The 27,066-nt window shown below is 40.9% G+C and overlaps 1 protein-coding gene across 8 annotated transcripts in view; it reads right to left on the reverse strand.

Moving 5' to 3' along the window:
* Positions 1–728: 728 nt before the first annotated feature.
* RALGAPB (Ral GTPase activating protein non-catalytic subunit beta) overlaps positions 729–27,066 on the reverse strand; it is a 130,698-nt gene continuing 104,360 nt past the window's right edge. For 6 of the 8 annotated variants that reach the window (XM_067554526.1, XM_067554524.1, XM_067554525.1 and 3 more), the window contains 7 exons: positions 22,901–23,066; positions 18,275–18,397; positions 15,984–16,120; positions 9,562–9,670; positions 9,249–9,327; positions 8,416–8,564; positions 729–5,574 (listed from right to left, as the gene is read on the reverse strand). In XM_067554526.1, coding sequence (XP_067410627.1) covers positions 5,381–5,574; positions 8,416–8,564; positions 9,249–9,327; positions 9,562–9,670; positions 15,984–16,120; positions 18,275–18,397; positions 22,901–23,066 — 957 coding nt within the window. In that variant the 3' untranslated portion in view covers positions 729–5,380. Of the gene's footprint in view, positions 5,575–6,849; positions 7,466–8,415; positions 8,565–9,248; positions 9,328–9,561; positions 9,671–15,978; positions 16,121–18,274; positions 18,398–22,900; positions 23,067–27,066 lie in introns of those variants that run through there. The other 2 variants (XM_067554527.1, XR_010921038.1) reach the window with 2 other exon arrangements.

Here is a 27,066-nt window from a genome sequence, read left to right on the forward strand (position 1 = left end):
TTTGAGGATGTTCTCTGGCCTGTGTTCTACAGGTGGTCAGACTAGATGACCACAATGGTTCCTTCTGGCCTTATGATCTATGAATCAAAACAAGAATCCATAGGAGAAATTTGAGGCACAAAGGATTTACATTGAATATGTATCTGCAATCCAGAGGTAAACCAGAGTTGGAACCTGAAGACTGAATAAACTGCCACTTCTCTCTGATTGTGTCATGCTGCCCAGGTGTCATTTCAGCAGGAATGCAATACCTGGAGGTATTTCCCTTGGACTGACTTCAAGTGGTTTTAGGAACAAGGTTTTTTAGGTTGTGGCATCAGGAAACAGAGCAAGGCTGGTCCTGTGGTTAAGTCAATGGATCTGGAGTTAATTGCAGGTAATTGGAGTTCATAATTGGAGTTAATATGCCATAGACACCATGTGACACTTTGCCTCTCCAAACTGCAGTTCCCCATTTGTAAAGAGGGGTGTAGTGAGGCTGAATTACTGTACATTTGTGAGGCACTACCTACCTAGATTGTGACTTGAGGGGTCTTTGTTCACTTAAAGATGGGGTTGTGCACTGTAATCAGAGCTAAGCTACAGAGAAGCTATTTCTAACAAGTACTTTCAGTACCTCCATTAATTAATGCTGATTGTAGCATGTCCCTAAAGGATTAGAATACATTGGGGGAACGTGTTGGCTTGGACAAAAACATGCTCACAAATTGATCACAACACATACTAGATAAGAATTTCTTTAAAATTTATTGGACTAATTGTGTTACATTCAATATTTGATGTGTTTCTTCTGGACAAAGAATTGGCATAAATACATACAACCCTTTGTGTCTTCCCTAAACAAACAAGAGATAAAGTACTAGAGACAAGGGAACATAGTTCACATCTTCATATTTACAATTTGCCTTCACTTTACAACTTAGCGCCAGTAATATTTACAGAAAAATACAATAGGAACAAAAAGATCATGTCTTGGCAACATACAGAAGATCACACGAAGTGCACATATGTGGCAATCTTATTTCTAACCACTCCTGCTAAAATCCAGTGTGGAAACTGTGTATGTTTGGTTTCTTCAAAGACATCAGCCTTTAAACTGTGTGATCATTAAATCATCTTTTTCCTCATCATTAAGAGAGAAATTTAGTTTGGTTATCCTGGGCTAACCATCCAGAACACTGCATGAGAGAAATGCACAGCTACCTGTTGTGAAGCCAGTAACTTGATTAGTTAGCCTACAAATGACCAGCTTGGTTTACTGTAATTTCTCTGCAGATGATGCTGTGCACACAGGTATCTAATCTTTCAGACACATTTTCCTATTCATTTACTATAAATTTGTAATACTCTTAAGTACCTTTAAAAAGGTACTTTATATTCTTTTAATGAGATTTCTTAAGGTACTACAATTATTACAACTCTAATATAGAAATGCTAACAAGATAATGTTACCTTCTCTTGAATTCTACTGACAAAGTATCGTTGAAGGGGCACTGTCAGTTTAAAAAAAAGTTTTACAAACCTCAATAAAATTTTTTCATGATATAAAAAGGGGAAAAAAGTCTCAATTTAAATATTCCCATGTAGTCTGTAACCCAAATATTATAGGGCTATGCTCTTTAATCAGTCAGTGTTCCTTTAAGCATGACCAAGTCAAATCTCTCTTATGTAATCTGATAATTTGGGGTAAATGCTCAGGGTGATATACTGGCTCTACTGAAGAGTCATTACATATATGTGTAACCACTGTAGTTTTATATAAGACAGTCTCTCTCCAGAAGTTCCTCCCTTTTCACTATTTCAGACAGGTGAGAAACCAATAATAGCCAAGTCATACAAAGTCATGTGGGTAACGTGTTAAACAGCCAGCTGTAAAACCAAAGTAAGGCTGCATCAGCAAGGTATAAAGCCCCATTCCCCAGGCTCTGGATAAATACAGCCGTGACACGAGTTAACACGTATCCTTTTGCAAGATCCTCATGGTGGGTGCCTTCCTGTAGAGTAAAAATCTGCAACCCACATCTCATCTGAAACTTACAGACTTTCTGAAATAAACCATGAAATGGTCTTCACTCAAGAGCCGATCTTTAATCTTTCTAAAAATAACATTTGAAAACCATCTATTTGGTTATATTGGACTTAACTTTGGAAAAAAAAATCCATGTTTCTCCCAGTACAGATGTTTTGAACACTTTTCTTCATGCCTGAATAACTGACAGATGGATGTCTTGCACCCCATTAGTTTGTATGTGAACTAATGGCTTTACCTTTAATGTAATACATCGTTCAAACATACATGGTGGTTTGTCTCTTAAAAAATGGTTGTTGATAATGTGCAGGCACCTCATTGCTCCACATGTTTATTACACTATTTTAGTGTACATGCACTGCGCATGCAATGTAATCAGTAGACTAAAAGTGTTCAGTCTTATTAGATCAAATAGGTGCATAAAGACGGGGGTAAATTTAGTGCTCATGCACTGAGTGAGCACTAGCAAGAGTTCTGTATGGTGTTCAAGATGTTCTACAAGCTTCCCTCCACTCTCTGCCAATGGTCTTCAAGTCTGACCTGCAGCAGCCCCTTGCTATTTGAATCCTGGGCATGGCTTAAGCAAGGACTAGCACTCATGCAAACTTTTGGAGTGTTTCTGTGGTTTCATTTTTTACTTGTGATTCACCAGGCATTGAACCCCGATTCTAAGAGCTGAATGACTAGAGTGCTAGCTCACTGTAAGGAGCACACTCCATCACCTCCTCTGCCCACCCCCTTTTGTTACATCCTTAAAAGTCCTTTGAGGTGGATTTTTAGGGTACTTTTTTCAATTTATTCTTTGTAAAAAGACCACAAAAAAGTTACATGGGCAAGATATTCTTGTTAGATTAGTATTGTGTGATGAAACTTTCCTTACTAAGACTGTTTTAAAGTCAAAACTGTTGCAAAAAGTAGCTTTCAAAAATATAATAGTTAAATAAATATCAAACTGTGTGTGCATTAAAATCTCTGAACGTCCTTTCATATAAACTGTAGGGTCTTCCAAGCTCCTCCTCCTTACACCAATCCTTTGTGATGATCTACTGTAGTAGAAGAGACCACACATCGCCCGCACTGTTGACAAATTTCAGTTATTCATCACGTGATAATTCATTATTGCAACGCAAATTGATTTTGGGGGGGAAGGGAGGGCAAGAGAGAAGTGGAATCTGAAAGTTGTACTAGCTTTTCTGCATCATATTGCAGTGGATTTTGGAATTTCCAATACTATATTTGTCAATCAGTGTGCAATTTTGTGCATTGCATAAAACAATTTCTGTATCCTAACATAAAGGCAGATGTCTGGAAAGGGGGTTGTGGACTTTGAGCCCAGCAGAGGGAAAAATTCAATCTAAACAGCAAAGAGCTTAAATGGAAGCCAGGGTGATTGTTCTTGAGGGGATAGTTTAACAGTTTGAGGAGCAGTCTGACACCTGCACCAATATCAAAGAATTAAACATTCGCTGCAGAGGACAAAACGGCCATCAATAATCACAGAATGCAAAATCCATATTTCATGCTACAGGCCTGTTTTACTTGGGAGTAAATTATGCATATTTAACTATGTTTATAATGCAGAAAAGGGAGCGCCTATCGGCTCTGGAGAAAATGTATGACCTGTGCTCACGAAAATCAGGAAAGAGAAGAGTTTAGCGCTTATGAACCCTTTCCTTGTTGTATAAGGCAATTAGCCACTTTAATCAATCATTAGGAAAGGAAACCCTTCCAAACAGTAGCCACTACTTGAGATGAACAAACTAAAACCATACTGGTCCTTTATAGTATTTTATGCGGAGTTATGAGCCAGTTGTGCAATAGTCCCTACAAATGGGATACAGTAACTTGGATCATCGAAGAGTGGAGAAGAAAGCTAATTCAGCAGGGTGATTGTTCTTTAGGGGATAGTTTAACAGTTTGAGGAGTAGTCTGACATCTGTACCAATATCAAAGATTTAAAGATTTGCTGATAGGCAAGCCCCAAAAACCTCTTCTCTCATTTCAACAAAAGTAAAACAAATGTTCTGGACAACACTCAGTAATATGACTACTAGTAACAGTCCTTGTGTATACAGTGCTCGGAACAGTCTTCTAATCTGATGGTAAGCAGGCAGGCAATTTAACCATTTTAACTGGTTATTTAGTTAGCCGCATAAAATCAAATTTTATTAAAACAAAGAGTGACATTTTGCAACAGACCTTAATGCTTTAAGCTTTGCTTATACACAACTGCAAGACAACTCAGTTATCTAGTAGAAAACATTTCTTGAAAGTAAGGTAATCTCATTTTTTCTGTGTATACCTGGTATAAGCGTAAATATGCATAAACTTTACTTGTTCCCAACACCAGCAGTAATTCCGGAATTTAGTGAGAGGTAACTATAGAATCACAGCACGTCAGCTATGAATTTCATGACTTGATGTTTATGAATAACTTTTTTCTCCTTCATCTTGTTATACGAATTGAATAGTCTAAGTCAAAGAAGTCTCTTCTATTCAATTTGGAGGTATTTTTAAGAACTTCTATTTAACTCCTTGCAGTGGATGGCTAACGCTCCGAGATGGTGTCTCTCCTCCATAGCAGTGTGAAGAGAAGATGACTATATTCCTTTCTCCTTTCATGCATGTATGCACTCAGACATCTTTCATTCAGATGGGTTGGGGGGGTGGCTGGAGGGGGAGGAGACCAGGTTTGTCTTTCATTTTCCATGCCCTATGCAGAGATGGATGTTTGTATTCAGAGAGTGTCTTCCTCCCCCCATGAGAGATTTATTTGTTCCTTCCCCTAATTAGGTTAGAATAAGTGGTTGTGCTAAGAGATGATGTTTCTAGTATCCAGAAGGACAGGTGTGGAGTGAAGTGGTTGTTGTGGGAGGGTGAGTTAAGTCAATATCCCAGCTACCACATTTTTGATTTCATGCCTTGTAAGGAACTGGTTTCAGGATTACTTCCTGAACCGAATCTCCTGGAGCAGTGAGAAAGGACACCCAGATCTTAGTTCCTGAACTTATGCATAGAACCTGTAATTTTCTGTGAATACAGGAGACTGTTAGAGCCACATTCAAGCCTCTCTTGGACATACCTGCTATATTTTTTCTAACAAATTGGGAAAAAATGGTATAATTTCTGCCTCTTCTTGTGCAGGAGACATGGAGGTGTATTCAAAGAGGTGGTCTTACCAGGAGGTTGAAGGTTGTGAGCCTATTCATTCCTGTGTGGTAGCCACTGAGTAATTTCTCTCTATTCTGGAAGGTTGAAGGGGAGATTTTTTTGCCAGGTGGTTTTTGGTCTAACTGTTTTCATTACCGTAGCCACCAAGCTCTGATCTAATTGTCCTGGAAGGACATTGGTCTAGGGATTGCAGTTCTTGAGCCCAACCTCATGGAAAAGTGAGGTATAAAACTCTGGCTCCAATTGCTTGTTTCTGTATTTATTGACAATGTCAGCGATTTTCTGTTTTCGGCGGACATGAGGAGGGTTGTATGAATCACTTTCCAGCCTCTTTCTCCGACAAATATTTATCACTGTTTGTCTCACTAAGAAACCTGAAAGAGAAAAAAAAGTGGTGCTAAGTTTAAACAAAATCAATTCCACTTCTCATTCTCTGTATTCCCAGCTAGAGGAAGGACATTTCAATCTGGGCTCTGTCTAGAGCTCAATGGCAACTGTTCTCAGTGCCCTGGGTAAGCATCCCTTGTTAAGGGTCATTAGTGAGCAATCACAACCTTTGACAACTGTGAGGCCCCTTTGTTATTGAACATTTTAAAAGCAGATTTTCAACAAAATGCTTTAGATAATGCCAGTTGGATTCTCACTTGGCTGAAGTGGGGATTGCATTAAGGGCCACATCTGTGCTATTCCTTGACTGGCCAGAATAGAAAGTATTTAGTAAACGGAGTCTCAGCCAGGGACTGCATGCACCATCTCTGCAGCACCTTGCCCCATCTGGGAATGAGTTGTGGAGTGAATCCAGCCCAGCTCTCTCACATGGCAGTGCAGAGAATGAAAGTACTAGAATGTGTAAAGCTTAATCCTTTTAAGGCCAGACTCTCTAGGCCACCCCATCCCAGAGGCACAAGAAGAGGGAGGGACTGATTGTATTCCTCTAACTGGGGATTTCCACAGCTTAGGGGAGCCCCAGTGGGAGGAGCAGTGGCTAGCCAACTCTCACACCACCCTCCCTGCAGCCCCTAATCCAGGGAGAAGCATGCTGGGTGCACTTTCCTAATCCAGCCATCCTTAGCTGGCACTGGAGCTTAGGGAGTGCTGTTATCTGGCATATAGTAGAGCAGTCCCAGGGTGTTCTAAACCATGCTGAGGCCTGGCAGAGAATCAGGCCTGGTCTACACTTACCTGGAAATTCAGCGGCAGTTGACAGGAGTTACACAAGCTACACAGAGGAACTTGTGTAACTCCAGTCGACTGCTGTACTTCCGTTCTGCGCGGTGTCTTCACTGCACTGTGCTGACGAGAACTGTGTTCCCATCAATGCAGCGTTATGCCACTTGAGGTGGTGGTTTTACTAGATTGACTTCCTGATCGATTGAGCAGGTCTTCACTGACCACTCAATCAATCCAGAAAAATCCAACTGAAGGCGGCGACTTTGCCACCATCAGTGTAGACATACCCTCAGAGAGCCATAGCTGGCTCCCTAAAGGATCCTTCACTCTGCAGCACCAAATTGAGACTCAGCAAAGCACAGAATCAGACCCTTAATATTTAGAGCATGGTCCAATTCTAAGGGCTGACCTACGCACAAACTCGCACCTATTCAGTTACATCAGTTTCCTAAAACTAATTTAATTTCAGTGCAAGTCTGTGTGTGGGATTCCGTCAATTTTACTGAAGTTGGTAAGACTTCAGATACTTTTATTCTGAAACAGCCAGATACTGAACAACATGTTTTAATTGACACTTGTTACTTCAGGGCAAGTCTGTATGTGGCTACAGCCATAAGAAATCACTGCAAACACAGTTTCTTATTACTCAGCAGATCTGCTCCTTTGCTGTGTCTAGAATTAAATCTGCTAAGAGTAAAAACCTACTTTGTCTTTAAATTGTTATACTCCTGTTACAACGGCAAAACCAGCACAATGCTGAAGAGTGATCCTGATTTTAAACTGGTTTATACATCAACAGAATTGTCCATTACATTACAATCAATCAGTTACAGCTGTGAAAACTCAGAGAACAGGATAGTGCAGCTGTCATCAATGGCCTAATCTAGCTTACAGAACCTTTGTTACCAGTGAACAAAGCACATCAGACCAGAAGTAACTGAAAAACAACAAAACTAGAGGCCCAAAATATTATTTTCAGAGTAGAACTGCTTTAATGCATGTTCTCATGCAAACCACCTTTGTCTTTTGAAAAAACAATCAGTGGGATGAAATTCCCCTTCCTCCTTTTCACTGAAGTTGCATTAGTTCAGATATCTACAAAGACATAGTCATGTATACATTTAGGAGTATAGGAAAGAATAGAGTTAAATGTGTCTTGAAATACAAGCCAACAATTATTGGGATACTGGGGGGTGAGGGGGTGTTTCATATCTGAAGTTCAGTAGCTTTCCCCTGTATCTTGGAACTGAACCAGAAGGAATGAACATAGTGCTACAAAATACTCAGCAAAGGAGTATTCAAGGTGTATCCTTTGGTAGCTGACAATTTGTGTCTCAGGGGATGTCTGCAGAGCCCATGACAGCGACCCTCCCAGCCCAGAATCAAGAGACTTGGGTAGAAAGGCTCAAATTGCAGCTTGGGCTGGAGCTTAGGCTCGGAGGCCCACAGAGGAAGTTTGGCTTCAGAGCCCGAGCCACAACTTCAGTGCAATGTTTACACAGTTATTTTTAGAGCACTGACATGAGCCTTGCTACCCAAGTCTCTTGATCCAGGCTGGGAGGCTCGCTGCTGCAGGCTGTGTAGACATACTCTTAGATCTAAGTGAGGCACCAACATTAGAGCCACTTACTCCTTATCTGTGCTTTTCCCCCCAAATGTATCTACTTGTCTTTCCTCCACCCCCTTTTTTGCCTATCTCCCCATTCTGTGTTTGCATCCCCTGCCTCCATCACTTCATGGTTAGTGCAAACAAAGTGAAACTGACATAAGTTCCCAAACCAGGAGGCATGGACAATGGAAAGACAAAGGTTTGTCAATTTAACATGTACTGCTCTCTCAAGGGGCAGAGGCAGAACAAATGCTGGCAAACTGCCTCCACCCACTGTGAGCCATGTGGAAAATCCAACCGCTATTCCTGAGTCAAAAATATCTCATACCAATTAGGAAGGATCCAATTCATATTTGAATACAGACTAATCATTAACAGTCGGGCAGCAAGGCACTACTAGGTTCCCATATGCTATCCTTCCCCAAATAAAACTTACCAAGAGCTCTCCTACTAACTATCATTCCATCCACCAGGGGGATGACCATGTTGAATTTCCCAGTAGCTCCTTGCACTTTTATCCTGAATAACCCAGTTTTTAAGGGATGGATGAAAATCACAGGAACTTCTTTTTCAGGAGTGGTAGATCTGAGGGGAATAAAACACTTGTTGGATCAGTAACTCAGACAGTATTTTAAGAGAACATTTAGGGGAAGGGGGAAGGACACAAATGTGCTTAGCAAGAACAGCCACTCAAAAACTGTTTGTAAAAAAAACAAGTCTTTCCTTGCCAAGACGGTCCACCATGTGGTTTGTAGGAAGTACTACAACCTTTTAGAATACTAGCAAAAAGATGCCTGTGGGCCTGACCAGTAAGAGTTTCTAGTGTCCCGTGACCAACTATAAGAATAGGTGACCAACTATAAAAAATTTATATATTTCCTTCTGTCAGAAGATCCCAAAGTGCTACAGTTATCCATTTAATAAATATCAACCCATTTTATAAGTGAGTAAAACAGAGACCGAGAGGGTTCAGTGGCTGGTCACACAGCCAGAGAGAGAATCCAAAATTCTCTGATTCTCAGTCTCATGCTCTAACCTTGCAACAGAAGAGTCCTTTCATTGCTGGCCAGACAAAGAGAAAAGGGAAGACTGAAAAATCATGTGAATCATTTTGAACAAGACTGCATCTGTGACGTCGTTCCCACGCAGCTGTCTTAAGAAAACTGCAGAAAGCTAATGTAGCCAACCAAGAACTGTTCTGAAGCCCTGCATAAGCAGTTGCTAGCAAAAAGTAGAGAAACTGCAATGAAAAGATATCTGAAGTCATACCTTAGGGAAGTGCTACTATTTGTTGTAGTTTCTACACCAGTGCTGGTCTCAGAAACCATATCAGAGAGAGGAAAGTTTTCTGGAAGGAAAAAAAAAAAAAGATTTACAGAACAGGTTAAGCACTCATTTTAAAAAATATGCACCAAAATCAAAGTAGTAATTTTAGATCATTTAAATGCAAACTACAGTGGTAAATTAGAATCTAGGATTTATGTAAAAACAACATTCTAAATAATAAAGTATTTCACATGTAACTCAGTTGCTGTCCCTTCTATTACATTAATTCATTATAAAAAGCAGAAGTTCCACACACCTATATCATCATAACGTTCAACCCAGACCACAGACACCTTGGTTTCAGGTCCCATTGGTGGAATGGTCCGGCCCTGAGGCAACTTCTTTAATCTGGAAGTAGGACTGAGCTGTTTTGAAGAAGAATAGAGCGGCATTTGCAAAATAATGAAAGTTAAATTACACATTTAAACAGGCAACAATGCTAAAGTCATTCTTAAAGGACATTATTGGACATCAGAGAGACAAGAGGTGCACTGCTAGGAAGCATATGTAACAGTCACAAGATGGAGCTGTTTAGCCTGCACTATAGTTGTCAGCCAATTATAAGCAGTGATTTGGAGTTTGTTTCTCCCTCCCACACACACACACTTGGTTTATACACACTTACCTTTCACTGCTTGGGAGATTAAAACTGAAATCTGTTGAACAACATCTCTCCATTTACTTGTTGCTATTGCCTGAGCTTGTCAACCAAAATCCTGGTTCATGCATATAAACACTGTGACATACTCTTGTGCTACTATAGGAACATAAAAACATAAGAATGGCCATACTGGTCAAGACCAATGGTCTATCTTGCCCAGTATCCTTTCTTCCAACAGTGGCCCATGCCAGGTGTTTCAGAGCAAATGAACAGAACAGGACAATTATCAAGTGATCCATCCCATCGCCTATTCCCAGCTTCTGGCAAACAGCAATCCCTGCTATCTGGCTAATAGCCACTGGTAGACCCTATCCACCATGAACCTATCTAGTTCTTTTTTTAGCACCATTGTAGTTTTGGCCTTCACAACATCCTCTGGCAAGGAGTTCCACAAGTTGACTGTGTGTTGTGTGTGTTCGTTTCAAACCTGCTGCCTATTAATTTCATTTGGTAACCCCTCGTTTTTTTATCATCAGTAAATAACGCTTCCTTATTTACTTTCTCCACACCAGTCATGATTTTATAGACCACATCATATCCCCCCTTAATCGTCTCTTTTCCAAGCTGAAAAGTCCAAGTCTTATTAATCTCTCCTCAGATGGAAGCTTTTCCACACCCCTCAATTTCTGTTGCCCTTTTCTGTACCTTTTCCGATTTCAATTAATCTTTTTTGAAATGGGGCGACCAGATCTGCACATAGTATTCAAGATGTGGGTGTACCATGGATTTATAAAGAGGCAATATCATATTTTCTCTTTTATTATCTATCGCTTTCCTAATGATTCCCAACGTTGTTAGCTTTTTGACTGCCACTGCACATCGAGTGGATGTTTTCAGATAACTATACACGACTCCTAGATCTCTTTCTTGAGTGGTAACAGCTAATTTAGACCCCATCATTTTATATGTATAGGGGGGATGATGTTTTCCAATATGCATTATTTTGCATTTATCAACATTGAATTTCATCTGCCATTTTGTTGCCCAGTCAACCAGTTTTGTAAGATCCCTGTGTAACTCTTCACAGTCTGCTCTGGACTTAACTATCTTGAGCAGTTGTGTATCATCTGCAAATTTTGCCATCTCACTGTTTACCCCTTTTCCCAGAGCATTTATGAATAAGTTGAACAGTACTGGTCCCAGAACAGACTCTTGGGGGACACCACTGTTTACCTCTCTCCACTGTGAAAACTGACCATTTATTCCTACCCTTTGTTTCCTATCTTTTAGCCAGCTACTAATCCAGGAGATAACCTTCCCTCTTATTCCATGACAGCTTACTTTGCTTAAGAGTCTTTCATGAGAGACTTTGTCAAAGACTTTCTGAAAATCTAAGTACACTGTATCCACTGGATTGCCTTTGTCCACATGCTTGTTTATTCCCTCTCAAAGAATTCTAGTAGACTGGTGAGGCATGATTTCCCTTTACAAAAAGGATGTTGACTCTTCCCCAACAAATTGTGTTTGTCTATGTGTTTGATAATGCTGTTCTTCATTATAGTTTCAACCAATTTGCCTGGTACTGAAGTTAGGTTTACCAGCCTGTAATTGCTGGGATCATCTCTGAAGCCTTTTAAAAAAATTGTGTCACATTAGCTATCCTCTAGTCATCTGGTACAGAAGTGAATTTAAATGATAGGTTACAGACCACAGGTAGTAGTTCTGCAATTTCACATTTGAGTTCCTTCAGAACTCTTGGGTGAATAGCATCTGGCCCTGGTGACATATTACTGTTTAATTTATCAATTTGTTCCAAAATCTCCTCTGATGACACCTCAATCTGGGACAGTTGCTTAGATTTGTCACCTAAAAGGATTGGCTCAGGTTTGGAAATCTACCTCACATCCTCAGCTGTGAAATCAGGTGCAAATAATTCATTTAGTTTCTCCACACTAGCTTTATCTTCCTGGAGTGCTCTTTTAACATCTTGATCATCCAGTGGCCCCACTGTTTGTTTAGCAGCCTTCTTGCTTCTGATGTACTTTTTTTTTTTTGCTGTTACTTTGAGTCTTTGGCTAGCTGTTTTACAAATTCTTTTTTGGCCTTCCTAATTATATTTTTACACTCCAGAGTCTATGATCCTTTCTATTTTCCTTGATAGGATTTATCTTCCACTTTTTAAAGGATGTCTTTTTGCCTCTGCTTCTTTTACTTTGTTGTTTAGCCATGTTGGCACTTTTCTGGTCCTCTTATTACGTTTCTTAATTTTGGGCATACATTTAAATTGAGCCTCTATTATGGTAACTAGAACATTTCCATGCAGCTTGCAGTGATTTCACTTTTGGCACTGTACCTTTTAATTTCTGTTTAAGTAGCTTCCTCATTTTTGTGTAGTTCCCCTTCTGAAATTAAATGCTACCGTGGTGGGCTGCTTTGGTGTCCCTCCTGCGGGATGTTAAACTTTATTATGTTATAGTCACTATTACCAAGTGGTTCAGCTATATTCACCTCTTGGACCAGATCCTGTGCTCCACTTCGGACTGAACCAAGAATTGCCTCTCCTTTTGTGGATCCCAGGACTACATGGAAGCTTGCATGTAATTCTTCCCAGCCCACAAGCTATGATGGTGCTCTAAACCTGGCACTGGGGCATGATATCTTTCTTGTTTCAATGACTCCAGAGCAAAATTACCTCAGTTTACAAATAAGATTTTTCCTAAACTACCTGTACTGCAAACTCAATCTGGGATTGAAAGCTGATCAGGGTTCTGTCTGGCTCACAAATCACCAGAGAATCCTGCCCTCAGTTACATGCATTCAGCCCCACTGAAAACAGAGACAGCTGTAAGGAACTGAAGTCAGAATTTGACATTGGAACAGGAACATAGCTCATAATGCTGTGGATGATGTGTACAGCAGAATCCATGTCCCTTTCCCATAGTTACATGGGATCAAGAGTGCTAATGGAAGCAAAAAGCAGTAAAACTTATTTTAGTTACTACAGTATGATAACAGAAGTGTGGAGGAAGAAAGGAAGAGCAGGGGAATGGGCATCAGAAATTTCAGTTCTCTTATTGGCTGTGCCACTTAGCTCAACTTACCCTCTTGTGCCTTATTGACTCCACTGTACAATAAGGACAGGTAAAAAGCATTTATCAGAGAAATAAAATGAGACAGTGTTTTTAAGGTGCTTTAAGATACTATGATAAAAGGGGCTAGGAAGGCAAAGTAGTGATATAAAAAATATTTCCACCATTAAAAAGTTTGACCTCTCTCGCCCATCAGACACAACTGGGTTTATATTAACAGACACATACACAGCCCACTAACAGTTGAGGGGGAGATTTTCCAACACCTAGAAAGCAATTAGGGTCTTAACGCTCACTGACTTTCAAGGGAAGTTAGGGGCCCAACTGCTTTTGATGGTAAAAAGATTTGTTCTGAACTAAATAATTGCCAAGGAAAATGCAAGGCAGCTGATTGGAAAATTCCATCAATTTGGGGGTGTGGTGCTCTCTAATGGGTTATCTGGCAACTGTGTTTCTTAGGCTATGTCTAGGATGACAACGGCGAATTTGCCGCTGTCAGATCGATTTATCTGGATCGACTGAGCGGAAGTGGAGACCCACTCAATCGACCCGGAAATTGACGCTATTAATCCACCTCCGCCAGGTGGAATAACACTGCGTCAACGGGAGATACACAAGCTACTCTACTTAGCTTGCGTATCTCCCGTCGACAGCCAACAAATTTGGCAGCAAGTGTAGACAGTCTTAGAGAACCTATGTTTTTATGTACAGAGTACCCAGCCTTTACGGTTGCTGAAGGCAGTCATTGAAATGTAAATGGAGATAGCAACGGCCTGGAATCTACAGACATGTTGAGTTGGAGGAAGAGTTTTCATCATACTTGGAGTAGCTGACAGCATAGCTGCAATAGTACACTGAGATCAAAAAGGAGAGAAGGCAGTAAAATGTGCATATCCCATGTATTCATGCAATGAGCATCTTGGACAAGTTCACAAGGGGATCTTGGCAGCAAGCTAGTCTTTCACATTTCCCTCTCCTACCATGCTGCCACATGCTGGTTGTCATATGACCTATATTTGTTTGTTACCGGCCACTGAAACATACTGTTTCAGCCTCTCCTTTGCAACTTTTCCCCAATGGTTTGAGATATTTGTATTAGCCATAAAAACACACAACCTAGTAGATACAATCGCCTGGTTGTCAACATTCATCTTACCATTGCTGATCTTACCCCCAGAACTATCCCGGTCTAGTAAAGTTGGATAAGCCTACCACATCTCCATGCTCCATTCATTTGAAAGGATGTTCTATTGCAATAAGGCTGCAAGTGTAGAACATGAAAAATTCTTTTGTCTCACTAATTTGGATAACCTGACAATACATGAGTCACCTGACAATACAAACATTGCTTTTGCCCTATTATTTTTAGACAGTAGCATTAAACAGATGTTGATCTCCCAACGTGGCAGGCAGGGGCTAGTGATTCTCTATAGAAATAGATCCAGCAGCAACAAGACCTCTCTCCATAGTTATGGTTGCAGCTAGTTCAGGGCCCGGTGCTGCAATCTGATCTGTGCAGGTGGACAGACAGTCAGATCCTTGCGGCCACAGGGAGCTCTACTGACTTCAGTTGGGTTCTATCTACCTGGATCAGATTACTGGATCTGGGCTTTATAAAGTCCATTTTAACTCTACTCCTTCCCTTCGAATACCTTTAGAAAGGTTCCTTGGGCCTGACAGTTTGTACACACTGAAGCCAAAGAGCATGTGTGTATGTATATATAACAATCAGTTGCCTCAACTTCTAGCCTGTTACCATGTCAATTCTCATAAGCTAGGCAGAATGGATCTGGACAGAATTGGTACACTGACCCAACAACTTATCCAACTGAGGTGTAAAAAAAAAAAAAAAAAAAAAAAAAACCACACCCCAACAACACCTGTCCCCACTCCTCCCCTTTCCAGTTGTGTGTGAAATGAGGGCAAATGTGGGCATTTTCTGACTCTAGGATCAGAATCAGTGTACAGTTCTACTCATTAGGAAGGACACATTCCTCCCCCTCATATTGACCTGACCGACCCCCTGGGATGACCAGCCTCCAGAAGGCAGGGAAGAATTGTATCTGCTCCTAGGCTTTAGTTACTGAAGTGACAAGCAGCTCTCACAGTATGAAGTACTCACAAAGTAGCATGTTTAGCAGGCATTTGTTTAAGAGGATAAACATGTCAGATTGACGTACCCATGCTTCCCACTCACTCAGGGCACTAGAACCCTAAGGGCGCACTGAAGTCAGACCAACTTAAAGATGGAAGTTTCATATGATACTGCCTTACACAACATAAATGTTCTCTGCAGACATCCCCTTCAAAAAAATACATGCAGGCAATTGCAATTAGTTATATCATGGGTTTTATCCACTAATGCAATATATACCTTAAAGCAGAATAAACATTTTAAACAAAATCTCTTGAAGGTCCCAAAAAAACCTTCATTTACAAGTTATGACAGGATGGTTCTGTACCCACCACAAACAGAACATTGTCATGGTTATAATTTCAGCTGTTGCAGAAGAACTCAGCATCCTGAACTCTACACATGCACTATAACTAACCTGGGATTTTAAACACACTGGATGGGAAAGTTTTGCAATTTCATTACATATCGGTCCATCCTAAATTTCCAGAATACAGGCTAGATTCCAACCAGTTGCATAAGTATGGCATGCATTCTTTGGACATATTTCAGGAGTTTGGAATGTAGACTGTGGTTTAGAATATTTAATTTAACTGGATGGGTTAAAATATATTTATAAATACTATGACCCTGGCAATCTCCTACTACTATTGAGGGTGTCAACAAGATCAGAAGCGACTCCAGATTGCTGTTAATAATCACTAATGCCTAAGGATGATGGGTTTCAAATACTAAAAAGCTGGATTACAAATATCATTGCTATAAAACATCTACTGTATTTTCACTATATTTGCTGTAGAAACATAACAATTTGCCCACAATACAGCCCTTCACTGCAAATGATGTTACCTTACCCGCTGCGAGGAATTGAGATTGTCTGTATGATTGGGGAAGAGTTCAAGTGTCAGAGATGGCTGCTTTAGTATCCCAGGCAGAAGGTCCATGTTAGAGTCACTTTCCTGGTCTGAGACATTGCTTTCCAATGAATCAGCTGAAAGCCAAAGGAAGAGGAAAGAATTTTTTCCTTCTGGCAAAAAAGGCTAAGTTTAAGATTCTGAAGTTAAATATGCCCAGGGTTATTTAGCACACACAGCAAGGCTACACGTATTGCTAAAAATGGGACTGGGTGGAAAAAACACTGGAAATGCAACAAAAGGGTGTGAAGAAGAAAGATAAGAGAAAATATTAAAAGCTTGTTTCAAAGAAGCACTTGCCTTTTACAGAGCAATCTAGCTAGTATGTCATCATGCCCCAACCAGTCCCACAGATCAATCAACACTTCAGCCAACAGAAAAAGGCTGTTGAATAATCTAATAAAACTACCATGACACATGACTTTTGTCCTTCATTAGGAGGTGATCAACAATGACAGATATCTATGCAGTCTTGAAGTTATGCTCAGGTCTCAAGCCAGACTGACAAGTGACAGAAAAACTGTAGGAACCTACAGGACACTAAAGTTCACCAGTCACTGCCAACCTGGTCACCCCCACTTTTCCTTGGACGTTTCTAGACAAGGTGGAAGTGGACAGCGTTTGACATCAGGAGATGGATTCTTGAGCAGTGGGTAACCACCCATGGCTCTAAAAACTGACAGGCACTTTGCCTTCACAAAAAAGGAGAATTAGCAATCCTAGTTAATGACAAATCCAAGCTCTCCCCTGCATTTTTCACCAGCCATGAGTGGCAAGAGTCCATCTCCCATACAGTAAGAAAAAGACCATTCGCTACATTCAAAACTTCAGTCAGCAAAATGTAGGTGAAACTTGACCAAAGCCAGCACTGTGTTTGTCACCTTTTGTTCTGACAGTGCAAATTATATTTGCAACACATACAGGATTTTCTTTCACAAAAGAGAAACACTATTTATTTAGATTTACAGAGAACAGAAATAGTGCCTATCCAGCAACATTTAATGCTGTATATAAATCCAAAGAGTAGGTTCCCAGTGAGACCTGAAGGTCAAGAGATCTACCTATTTAAGATTCGGGAGATGGGATGGGATGCATGGAAAGGTGAGGGAGGGGAATTGGAGTAAGCTCTAAAATTCAGGGCCTTCCAGTGAGTCTGGAAACTCTAGAAACAGAGAGTAGCTAAGACCACTGGGCACAGGGGTCTGCTTTTGATGGTGTCTCATTGGGTTTTGTGTTTCCTATTCAGTCTGATTTCCCACCCTCCAAGTACAGTATTCAGAAATGAGGGAATATGTTTTTAGACGATCGTCTCATCTGAGATTTCATCTGGGTACAGGATGCAGCAGGTGAGCAGCTGGATAGAGGGGGCAGGGCTGGTTGATGTAGCAACAGGCAAGATCCAAGGATTAGGTGAAGCTGTAGCAGGGTATGGGTGGAAGGTTTGGTTGGAGGGGAAGTGTGTGCATATGTAGGCATGTTCCAGTGGAGGGGGGAACAACAGATAGGGGTCCCTTTAGATCTCTCATCCTAGGACAGAAGCTGGGGATTGGGCCAAAGGGAGCCAAGAGACAAGGGGTGTTCAGGGGATGGGAGGGACATGTGACAGTACAAATAGCACACTCTCAGTTTGATCCAAGAGTGACTCCACTGCATGGTTTTTTTTGGAAAGGGTTAACAAATGCTATAATTCTTTGAATACATAATTAAGCATACATTTCTCCACGCATGTCTTAGGGGCACATTATCCAAGAAACAAAACCACAACAGTCTATTGCCTGTGGAACCGTTGTGAACTCACTAGCTCAGCAGACAGGTACAATATGAATCACCACCACAGTGCAGGAAGGAAATATCCCCTCTCCTAAGACAAGCTCAGGAGACTGCACTACTGCAGTGCAATCTTGAGAGTTCATTAAAGGTTTAGGCTCCACCATACAAAGAAGAGTGGAACAGAGGATATAGCTGCATCAGGAATTTTTTTTTTTATACATGTTAGAGGAACCAATTTTGTAGCAAGTCACTTACAACTGACACTGCCAATTTGATCCTTCCTCCCCACTACATTTATTTAGTCAAGAGTCTATATTTGGGGCTCTGCTTCTAACTGGGACCTCAATGTGCTACAGTAAAATGAATATTATATTCTCTGTTAACCAAGTTCTGGGTCCAAGAAGGCATATGTAAACTGTTTTTTTTTTTAAAAATGCATAGCATATAGACAGTGATCTTACGTAAGGACTCCACTGGTGAGGGAACAACAAATGCTATTTCTGTTAGGGCATCAGCATAGTACAGAACCTTCTTCTGCCCATTGAAAATGCTTGCTCCAGTGTCTTCTGAAGAAATTATTTCATCTGAGAATAAAGTAAACAAAAGTTAAGTAAAAAAAAAGTGCTTCAAGACTTCTTATGCACTTCACCAGTAAAGGACTTTCAAGAACCAGGGCTCAACTGGGGTAAAGAAGTAAATGAAGGAAGTTACATAGTTAACATGAAAGCCAAAATGCACACAAACCTAATTACTGTGCAACAACCACAGCTTTGGCAATCTTACTTACTACATATTCCTGCAGAAATTGGTTTCTTTGGGCCGCAAAGAGCCTCATGTAGGTCATGTTTTATTGTACTGAACCACCACACAGTGCCTTGCACAGCACACTGAGGGGAGCGGGGAGCTTTTCAGGTAGTCTGTCCATGCTCTTGCATGGAGAAAGATGTAGTTATTCCAAATCATTCTTAAGTCTTTGCCTTGGCTATAGCCTCTCCCCCTTCAGGAGCTTTTTGAGTCCTGAGCCGCTCTCATATTTAAAGGAAACAGCAACATCCTCTTAAAAAAAAAAACAAAAAAAAACAAAAACCTCCCTCTTCCGAAACTGTCTTCCCAGCCTTACAAAGGAGCCAGAGAACAACTGTCTTTCTGCATACTCTAATTTGCTGATTGTGGATCCTCAGGACCAATACCCATCAGGGGCTATGTGCTGCCACATGTGCTCATCTCACTACAGAGACAAAGCTTGAACCACATGCAGGGCTCCTCTCCCCTCCTGTATTGTATCTATCTGGAAAACAGCTGGCCTGACCTGACTTTCTTTTTAAACGCTCTAATATTTTCACGGGCTATTTGGGCAGCACAGTAAGCTTGCCTGCCCTGAAAGTTCACCTGGTAGCTATTTCTGCTTATCTTCCTGCAGATGATACAACTATCTTTTTGTTTGTAAAGCAATTCCTTACAGGTTTCCTGCACTTGCACTTTCTGATGAAGTCTGTTTCTTCACAGACAATCACCTGAACCTGAGTTTATTTTACACTTGAAAGTGGCCACTGCTTCTGCCTGGCATATGTAAATTTTAAGCCTCAATGGCTTCTGCCCCTTTTATAGTTCCCATAATTACAAAGCTGTGCCCCAACTTCACCCAAAGTGCTTGCTTAAATTTGCTTTGATTTTCAGCACATCTAGTTCACCTCCCTGCAGCAGTTTCTTTACTATACCTCAGACAGTTTCTCTGTATAAGTCGAATATGGAGTGCGATCTTGCAGCCATCAGAAAGAGGCTGGGTTTGAAGAATGAAGGCAGTAGTTAAAACTTACAAATCTTCAATTACAGTGAAAACAAATACCTGAGCCAAGATTTTGTTAAAAGTTTGTTCAAGTAGGAGAGTCTTCCTTTAAGTGCCTACTTATCTCCTTCTGAATTTGCTTACTAAGAGTAAAATTAATCCCTAGTCATAATGCAGTCTCCCCTCAGACATCTGTAGACAGCTATGTCTCCTCTCTGGAATGAATGCCCTCAGCTCTCTAAACCTGCCCACTCATTTCCCATATTTTTCATCATTAATTGTTTTCCTCTGGTGGTCTCTACTGACAAAAATGTGGTGGCCAAACTGGAATTCAAGATTCCAACCAAGGCCTAGTTAGAGCAGAACAGAATAGTTTACTCATTTATTTGACACTGTTTGTGTCACATTGCTATTACTACAGTCTTTTTCCATCAGCACTGCATGTTTAGCCATTCAGTTTATCATCTCATCTAAGGTTTATACCAGGGCTGCCAAACATCTAGACCACAAACCAGATCCAGCCAGGATGATAGATTTGTGACTCTTGTGACATTTAGGTTCCCTGGAATCTTGTCTTCACATTTAAAAAATATTTCTAGCCATCATAGTTGCAAAGAAAACCTTCCAAAGACGAACAGATTGTAAACACACCGATGTCTGCTGAAGACTACAGACAGCCTGATACAATAGCTCCAAGGTGTGTGAACTGCCACATTCTCCATTCATCTCATTGGAGCATCAACACTAAAGCCCAAGAATCCACATTAACACTTCATTGCTGATCATTTTACCTGACAGAACAGGAAAATGGGCGGGAATGAAGCCCTCAAGGAAGTGGGAGTTGCTGCTGGGAAGAAAAACAGCGTGAAGAACAAAGAACTCTCAAAGAGAGGAAAAGGAAGAAAAAAAGGAGGATAGAGGGGGCAGCAGTAGTAGTGGCCTACGGGCAACAAATTTTTTCACTGAATGATGCTGAATTTTACAATAAGGAACTAAATAATAAACGTATAATTACTACATAAAGGCTGCATTCTCCCATTGCTCTCTCTTTAAACACCTACTGACATCAGCCTCACCTCAATCTCTGGAAAAATCATGGAGCAGGTCCTCAAGGAATCCATTTGAAAGCACTTGGAAGAGAGGAAGGTGATCAGGAACAGTCAACATGGATTCACCAAGGGAAAGTCATGCCTGACCAACCTGATTGCCTTTATGAAGAGGTGACTGGTTCTGTGGATGTGGGGAAAGCGGTGGACGTGATATACCCTGACTTTAGCAAAGCTTTTGATGCGGTCTCTCACAGTATTCTTATCAGCAAGTTAAAGTAGTATGGGTTGGAAGAATGGACTATAAAATGAACAGAAAGCAGGATAGATCATTGGGCTCAACAGGTAGTGATCAATGGCTCCATGTCTAGCCAGCAAGTTTACAGATGACACTAAGCTAGGGGGAGTGGTACATACCCTGGAAAGTAGGGATAGGACACAGAGTGACCTAGACAAATTGGAGGATTGGGCCAAAAGAAATCTGATGAGGTTCAATAAGGACAAGTGCAGAGTCCTGCACCTAGGACGGAAGAATCCCATGCACAGCTACAGACTGGGGACCAACGAGCTAGGCAGCAGTTCTGCAGAAAAGGACCTGGGGGTTACAGTGGATAAAAAGCTGGATATGAGCCAGCAGTGCGCCCTGGTTGCTAAGAAGGCTAATAGCATATTGGGCTCCATATGTAGGAGCATTGCCAGCAGATCGAGGGAAGTGATTCTTCCCCTCTATTTGGCATTGGCGAGGCCGCGTTTGGAGTATTGTGTCCAGTTTTGGGCCCTCCACTACAAAAAGGATGTGGAGAAGTTGGAGAAAGTCCAGTAGAGGGCAACAAAAATGATTAGGGGGCTGGAGCACAAGACTTATGAAACGAGACTGAGGGAACTAGGCTTGTTTAGTCTGCAGAAGAGAAGAATGAGGGGGGATTTGATAGCAGCCTTTCACTACCTGAAAGGGGGTTCCAGGGAGGATGGGCTAGGCTGTTCTCAATGGTAGTAGACGACAGAACAAGGAGCAACGGTCTCAAGTTGCAGTGGGGGAGGTCTAGGTTGGATATTAGGAAAATGTTTTTCACTAGGAGGGTGGTGGAATCTCCATCTTTAGAGGTTTTTAAGCTGCGGCTTGATAAAGCCCTGACTGGGATGATTTAGCTGAGGTTAGTCCTGCTTTGAGCAGGGGGTTGGAGTAGAGGACCTCCTGAGGTCCCTTCCAATTCTATGATCAGTGTGGGAATCTGCTGTGGATTGAAGGGAGTATGACACTCTGAATTTATATCCTGGCCAATAGACCATAATTGAACATGGAATCTGATCTTCTCATCTTAATGTAGTTGACACTCCTGTATGATACTTCTGAGTAGCCAATATTACCTTAGATTATATTTTTGCTGTTCCTTTGTATATGAACTGCTTTAAGTTTATCTTGATCAAATCTCAATTGAATATATTTACAGCCAGTTTTTCAAGTTGCAAAGTACTTTAATCCTCTCCACTGAGAAGTGTCAAACCTCTGATTCTATCTGAATATTTGCTTGTACCACATTACACTACAGATTGTTAGTTAAAATATGGAACAGGCATGGATACAAAGTTAACTGGACTCAGTATCTCCTCACAAGAGTACACAAGATTATTGAGCAAAGGCTGAAGGAACTGGGTATGTTCAGTTTGGAAAAAAGTAGATTAAGAGGAGATATAATAGTCCTCAGATACTTGAAAGGCTGCCATAAAAAAAGATGGAGAAAAATTGTTCTGTCTTGCCACAGAGGGCAGGACAAGATAATGGGTTCAAATTTCAAGAAAAACTTCCTAACTGTAAAAACAGTAGGACAATGGAATAGAGTGCCCTGGGACGTTGTGGAAGCTTTTTCATGGGAAGTTTTCAAAAGGAGGCTGGAAAGCCACCTGTCTTTCATGGTTTAGACTAAACAAATCCTGCATCTTGGCAGCGAATTAGACTAGATGACCCTTGCAGTCCTTTCTAACCCTATGACTATGATTCTATGATTATTATTCTGTGCTTCAGGTTTGTCCACTTCAAACTTACCTTTAAATAAATAGCATAATTAAAAAGAAAAAGCATTGGGTATAATAAATCTGTACACCAAATACTAGCAAATGTAGACAGACTTCTGTGGAAAGAAACAAGACTTAAAGTGCCAAAAGGAATTCATATATCCTGAAGCAAGAAATGTACAGACGGTGCATTCTGACAGAGCCACAAAGTTACAATTCACTAAACAAGTACCAGATCTTACCTGGTTCATCTCCCTCTTCATCACTGCAACTGTTAATGGACCAGCTTGTTGAAACATGCCCAGTCCAACCAGGATGCTTTCCCACATCTACGGCCCAGCCAAGAGACAGTAAGAATTCTAGGAAGTGCGGCTGAACGTTTCTGGAAGACTCTACATTCTTCAGAATCTGCAACATATTCCAATTCACAATATGAACGGGAAGCTGAAAGAGGCAGTTTACATTGAATTTTTCTGTACAGCAAATTTGGTGCTGACAGAACATGGCAGACTGGCAGCCCTGGAGAGCCAAGCCCTCTAATTATCCTTAGAGCAGTATAGCTTTGCCCACATTTCCCAGGTGCCTCAGTCTTTTTTAAAGGAGCTACTTCTAAGAATGAGTAGGTGAGTCCGCCTGACTCTCAGTTCTGTTTGCCGAGACTGAGGGGAGCTAATGACAAGCTGGTGAGTTTTTGGGTTTGTTTAGGGCAACACTGACATTTCCCACTCATTTCCCACAGGCCACTAGCGCCCCAATCCTGCAAGGAGAGCATTGGGAGCAGACATTTGCATCAACACAGCCTCATTTAGTTCTGGGGTCTTTCTGAGCAAATCTCATTGTGGGACTAAGGCAGAGAGACGTCAGGTGTCAATTAACCACCGCTGACCTAGATGAGACCTGAACAGTGATGTAAAGGCACGATCCCATGTCTTACACAGCACACTAGACGTGTCCCCCCTCATTCTTTCCTCCTGATCCTGTGCTGTATAATAATATGAAGTCCCTTGTTTGTTTTTAGGCTTGGAAGGATTAGATTTTTAAACTGGTAAGCTTTCACCATACCCAAACTGATGAAAAAGTATTTCCACAGGTGATTAAATTTAGTCAGGCAAAAAAAAGAAAAATGCTGCTAGAGAACGTAGCGTGTGATTTACGGATATTTTCTTTGTATATTGTGATACGTGATGTTGACAATTTGTTTTAATGGTGATAAAGCTTTACCTTTTTCAAATCTCAATGTCTGCTGCCATTTAATTATTGTTTAACCCCGCCCAATAACTGTCTGCAACTGACAATTTAAATGAACTATAAAAATGCTTAAAATGCATAATTTTGTGCAACTGCAAAAATTTAAATCTAAAACATTTTACAAATGCTTAAAAACCTAACACCAATATGATCCATTAAAACAATATATAAAAAAAATAATTCTGCCAAGTCTAGTTATTTTGAGTCTTAGTTCAGTTTTACTTTGCCCCTCCATTCCCAGTCCCATAGGCTTTTGCACAGAACATGAAGAGCTGCATTTTAGGTATCACTGAGGCAAGATGGAAAGCCGGTTGTTTTGGAAAGCATGTAGGGGACAGTGGCGCTTCTGCAGGCAGGAAGGCATAGGAGACACTTTTGGCATTTAGCCCATAGGAGACTGTTGTGAGTTTTGATCCTGAAGAGGGACGGGGATGCAATCACCTCGCTCCCCTTCTTGGGAAGTGAAAGAGAGGACTTTAAATTTGGGGCAAGAAGAGTCTGAATTATTCGTACAGCATTAGCATACAGGGCCCCAATGTGCTAGGAACTGTACAACCGCAACAAAAAGATGGTCCCCATGGCAAAGAGCTTACAGTATCAGTAGGAGCCTCCTGGCATCCACCCACCCCTAGAGCCTCATTCCAGCCTATCCAACATCCAGCACAACCTTCAACAAGGCTGCACATATTATACGGAAAGTTTTGTTAGCATGATCAGCAGTGAGACAGTTAGCGTTAACATGCAGCGTCACTCTTACAGTTCAACCTCATTTACATGAGAGTTCACACGTCTCAGAAGTATTGTTCCGAGCCATACACAACCGAATGGGTTTCTATCTCATTCACATTAGAAAGGCTGAACTTCAGAGCTCTAAATAAGGCTAGAGATGTTTTTAAGGATAACACACATTCTGGAGCATAACTATGTGGCTATTTTTTAAAAATAGCTATTACACAGCCATTTCCTTTTGCCTGGCTAAATAACTACATCATACATGAGGCCCTACCAAAAGGTAAAAGACTATCATAGGTATTAACAACCCTGCCCATAAAGATGGGACACAAGTCCAGTAAGGTTAGAAAATAGTTAACTGTCTGAACGGTGTAGCATCTGGTAATACATTGTTATCACTGTGTTTCCTTAATGATGGCCCAAGATTTGTTTAGCCCCAGAGTTTCAGAATTGGGCACGCATTTCCAGATATAGGGATGGGCACACATCTGTGCATGCACACGGATGGTTAGATACACTACTTTCCTGTGTATGTGGAGTTACTACAGTTGAGTGTGCTAATGATATTATTGCATACCACAACTAGGCAAACAAATGCAACTCAAGATCAGGTTTTAAACACACAGATTTTTCAGACAAGTTCTATTTTCTATAAAGTATTATGTATTTCAATGGTTCTGTCACCACACATGGACTATATCTACAAAAAGTTTATTTTGATACGGATATGCCTCTGAAAAATAATATATTAACATACTGTTTCTCAGAAATATCCTATTTCAGTGTACCTTTATGCAATTGTTTACCCAAAGTGTTTCTCCTGGGACCTGTTTTTACACTGTGATTCAAACTATATAAACTTCTTTCAAAGAATACTGAATATACTTTAAATTGCTGATATGTATCTATAAATCCAAGGGATAAGTGATATATAGAAGTTGTACACAGGCTTAAGTGAAAGCTAATTTTTCCTTAAAATGACATAAAAGTGTAGGTTTCTCCAATTCCTAAATATTTCAATTATATACAGCAGTTTGGACTGGTTGTATACTTGCCTAAAATCAACCACAAATTTTTAAAATTAAATAATATATTTACAGAAAGGTAATTACAACTCCCAACATATTTCAGCACATAATGCTGTTCACTATTACTTCAATTTACTATTCTGCCTATGTAGCACGCTGCTACAATGTTTTTTCTAGGTACTTCTCCTATCAGTAATTTTCAAGGACTTCATTGCACATGTACAGTGCTGTGTTGCACAGTAGTATAAGATGTTATGTGTGCATTATGATGGATTCAAAGCTGTTCCGTAATAATCCACGAATACTGTATGTGACCTGGTTATTGGAATGTTTACTGTATGCACGTTGGGTTAATTCAAAAGCAGGATGGTCAAGAAATGTGGGCAGGAAGGAGAACAATAGCCCAGATAACTTCCTCTCCGCAAACAACCGGGGACTATTAACTCTAACATTACTACACCCCCCCACACACACACCTGCTGAGTTACTCAAATTGGCTTAACCAGGCTCAGAAAACAGAGAAGAGAACTTGGACCTGAATTAAGAGAGACTCTCAGGGAGAGGGAACATGAACCCAGACTCCTAAGGTCAGGGATCTAATGGAAGTTACACCTATAAGAGTCCCCCATAAGGAGGATGATTAGACTCTAGGTCAGAAAGGTGCATGTAGGCCATTGTTTTAAAACCTTTTCTCTTATGTTATACTTTATTCCTACTGTTGAGATTAAACAATACTTTGTTTTAAGAAGCAGTTTGGGGTCATTGATTTACTACTGGTTACAAGCTCCAAAGTGGAGAAACTGTAGACTGCGAGTCCAGTTGGACTTGCTGGGCAAACACAGTTAATACACAGGGTCCTGTAGCCTAAGACACAACTTAAGAGTAGGAGAATCATAGGGCTCTATCCCAGAAGAGGAACAGGCATGAGGCCTAACACTTGTGGGAGTGCAATCAGATACCAGACAAGGGGTCAGAGCTGTAAATGAGACGTGTATCTAAGGCTCTAGAAACAATTTTGTATGGTGTTATTTGAGAAAAAGCATATGGTCACCATAAAGACAGACCATGGGACAATTTCAATGAAGCCGGTGAAGGGAGGAATAAGTTATATGCCACCCTAGCCCCTTATGCTGTAGGGTTGATTCACTGTGGGAAGGGGGGGGAACAAGAGTGGCCAACAATGCTGCTGTTACTGTCCTCCCTCAGAACCTGAGAGAGGTAACAAAGTTTGAAGAGGTAAATTCCCCCAAGAACAGAAGAAAACCCAAGAAACCCCTCCAGCTAGTTTAACAAGCTCTCTTCGCTTGCGGTATAGAGTAAAAACAACCAGGTAGTGTCAGCCAGTTAACATTTCAGAGGAAATATCACTTGATCTTTGTGCTGATCTTGTCCCTCTGCTG

This window comes from Emydura macquarii, unplaced genomic scaffold (assembly GCF_026122565.2).
Source record: "Emydura macquarii macquarii isolate MOO-44397 ecotype Brisbane River unplaced genomic scaffold, CSIRO-AGI_Emac_v2 contig_1483, whole genome shotgun sequence".
In the NCBI taxonomy this organism is placed as follows: Eukaryota; Metazoa; Chordata; order Testudines; family Chelidae; genus Emydura; species Emydura macquarii.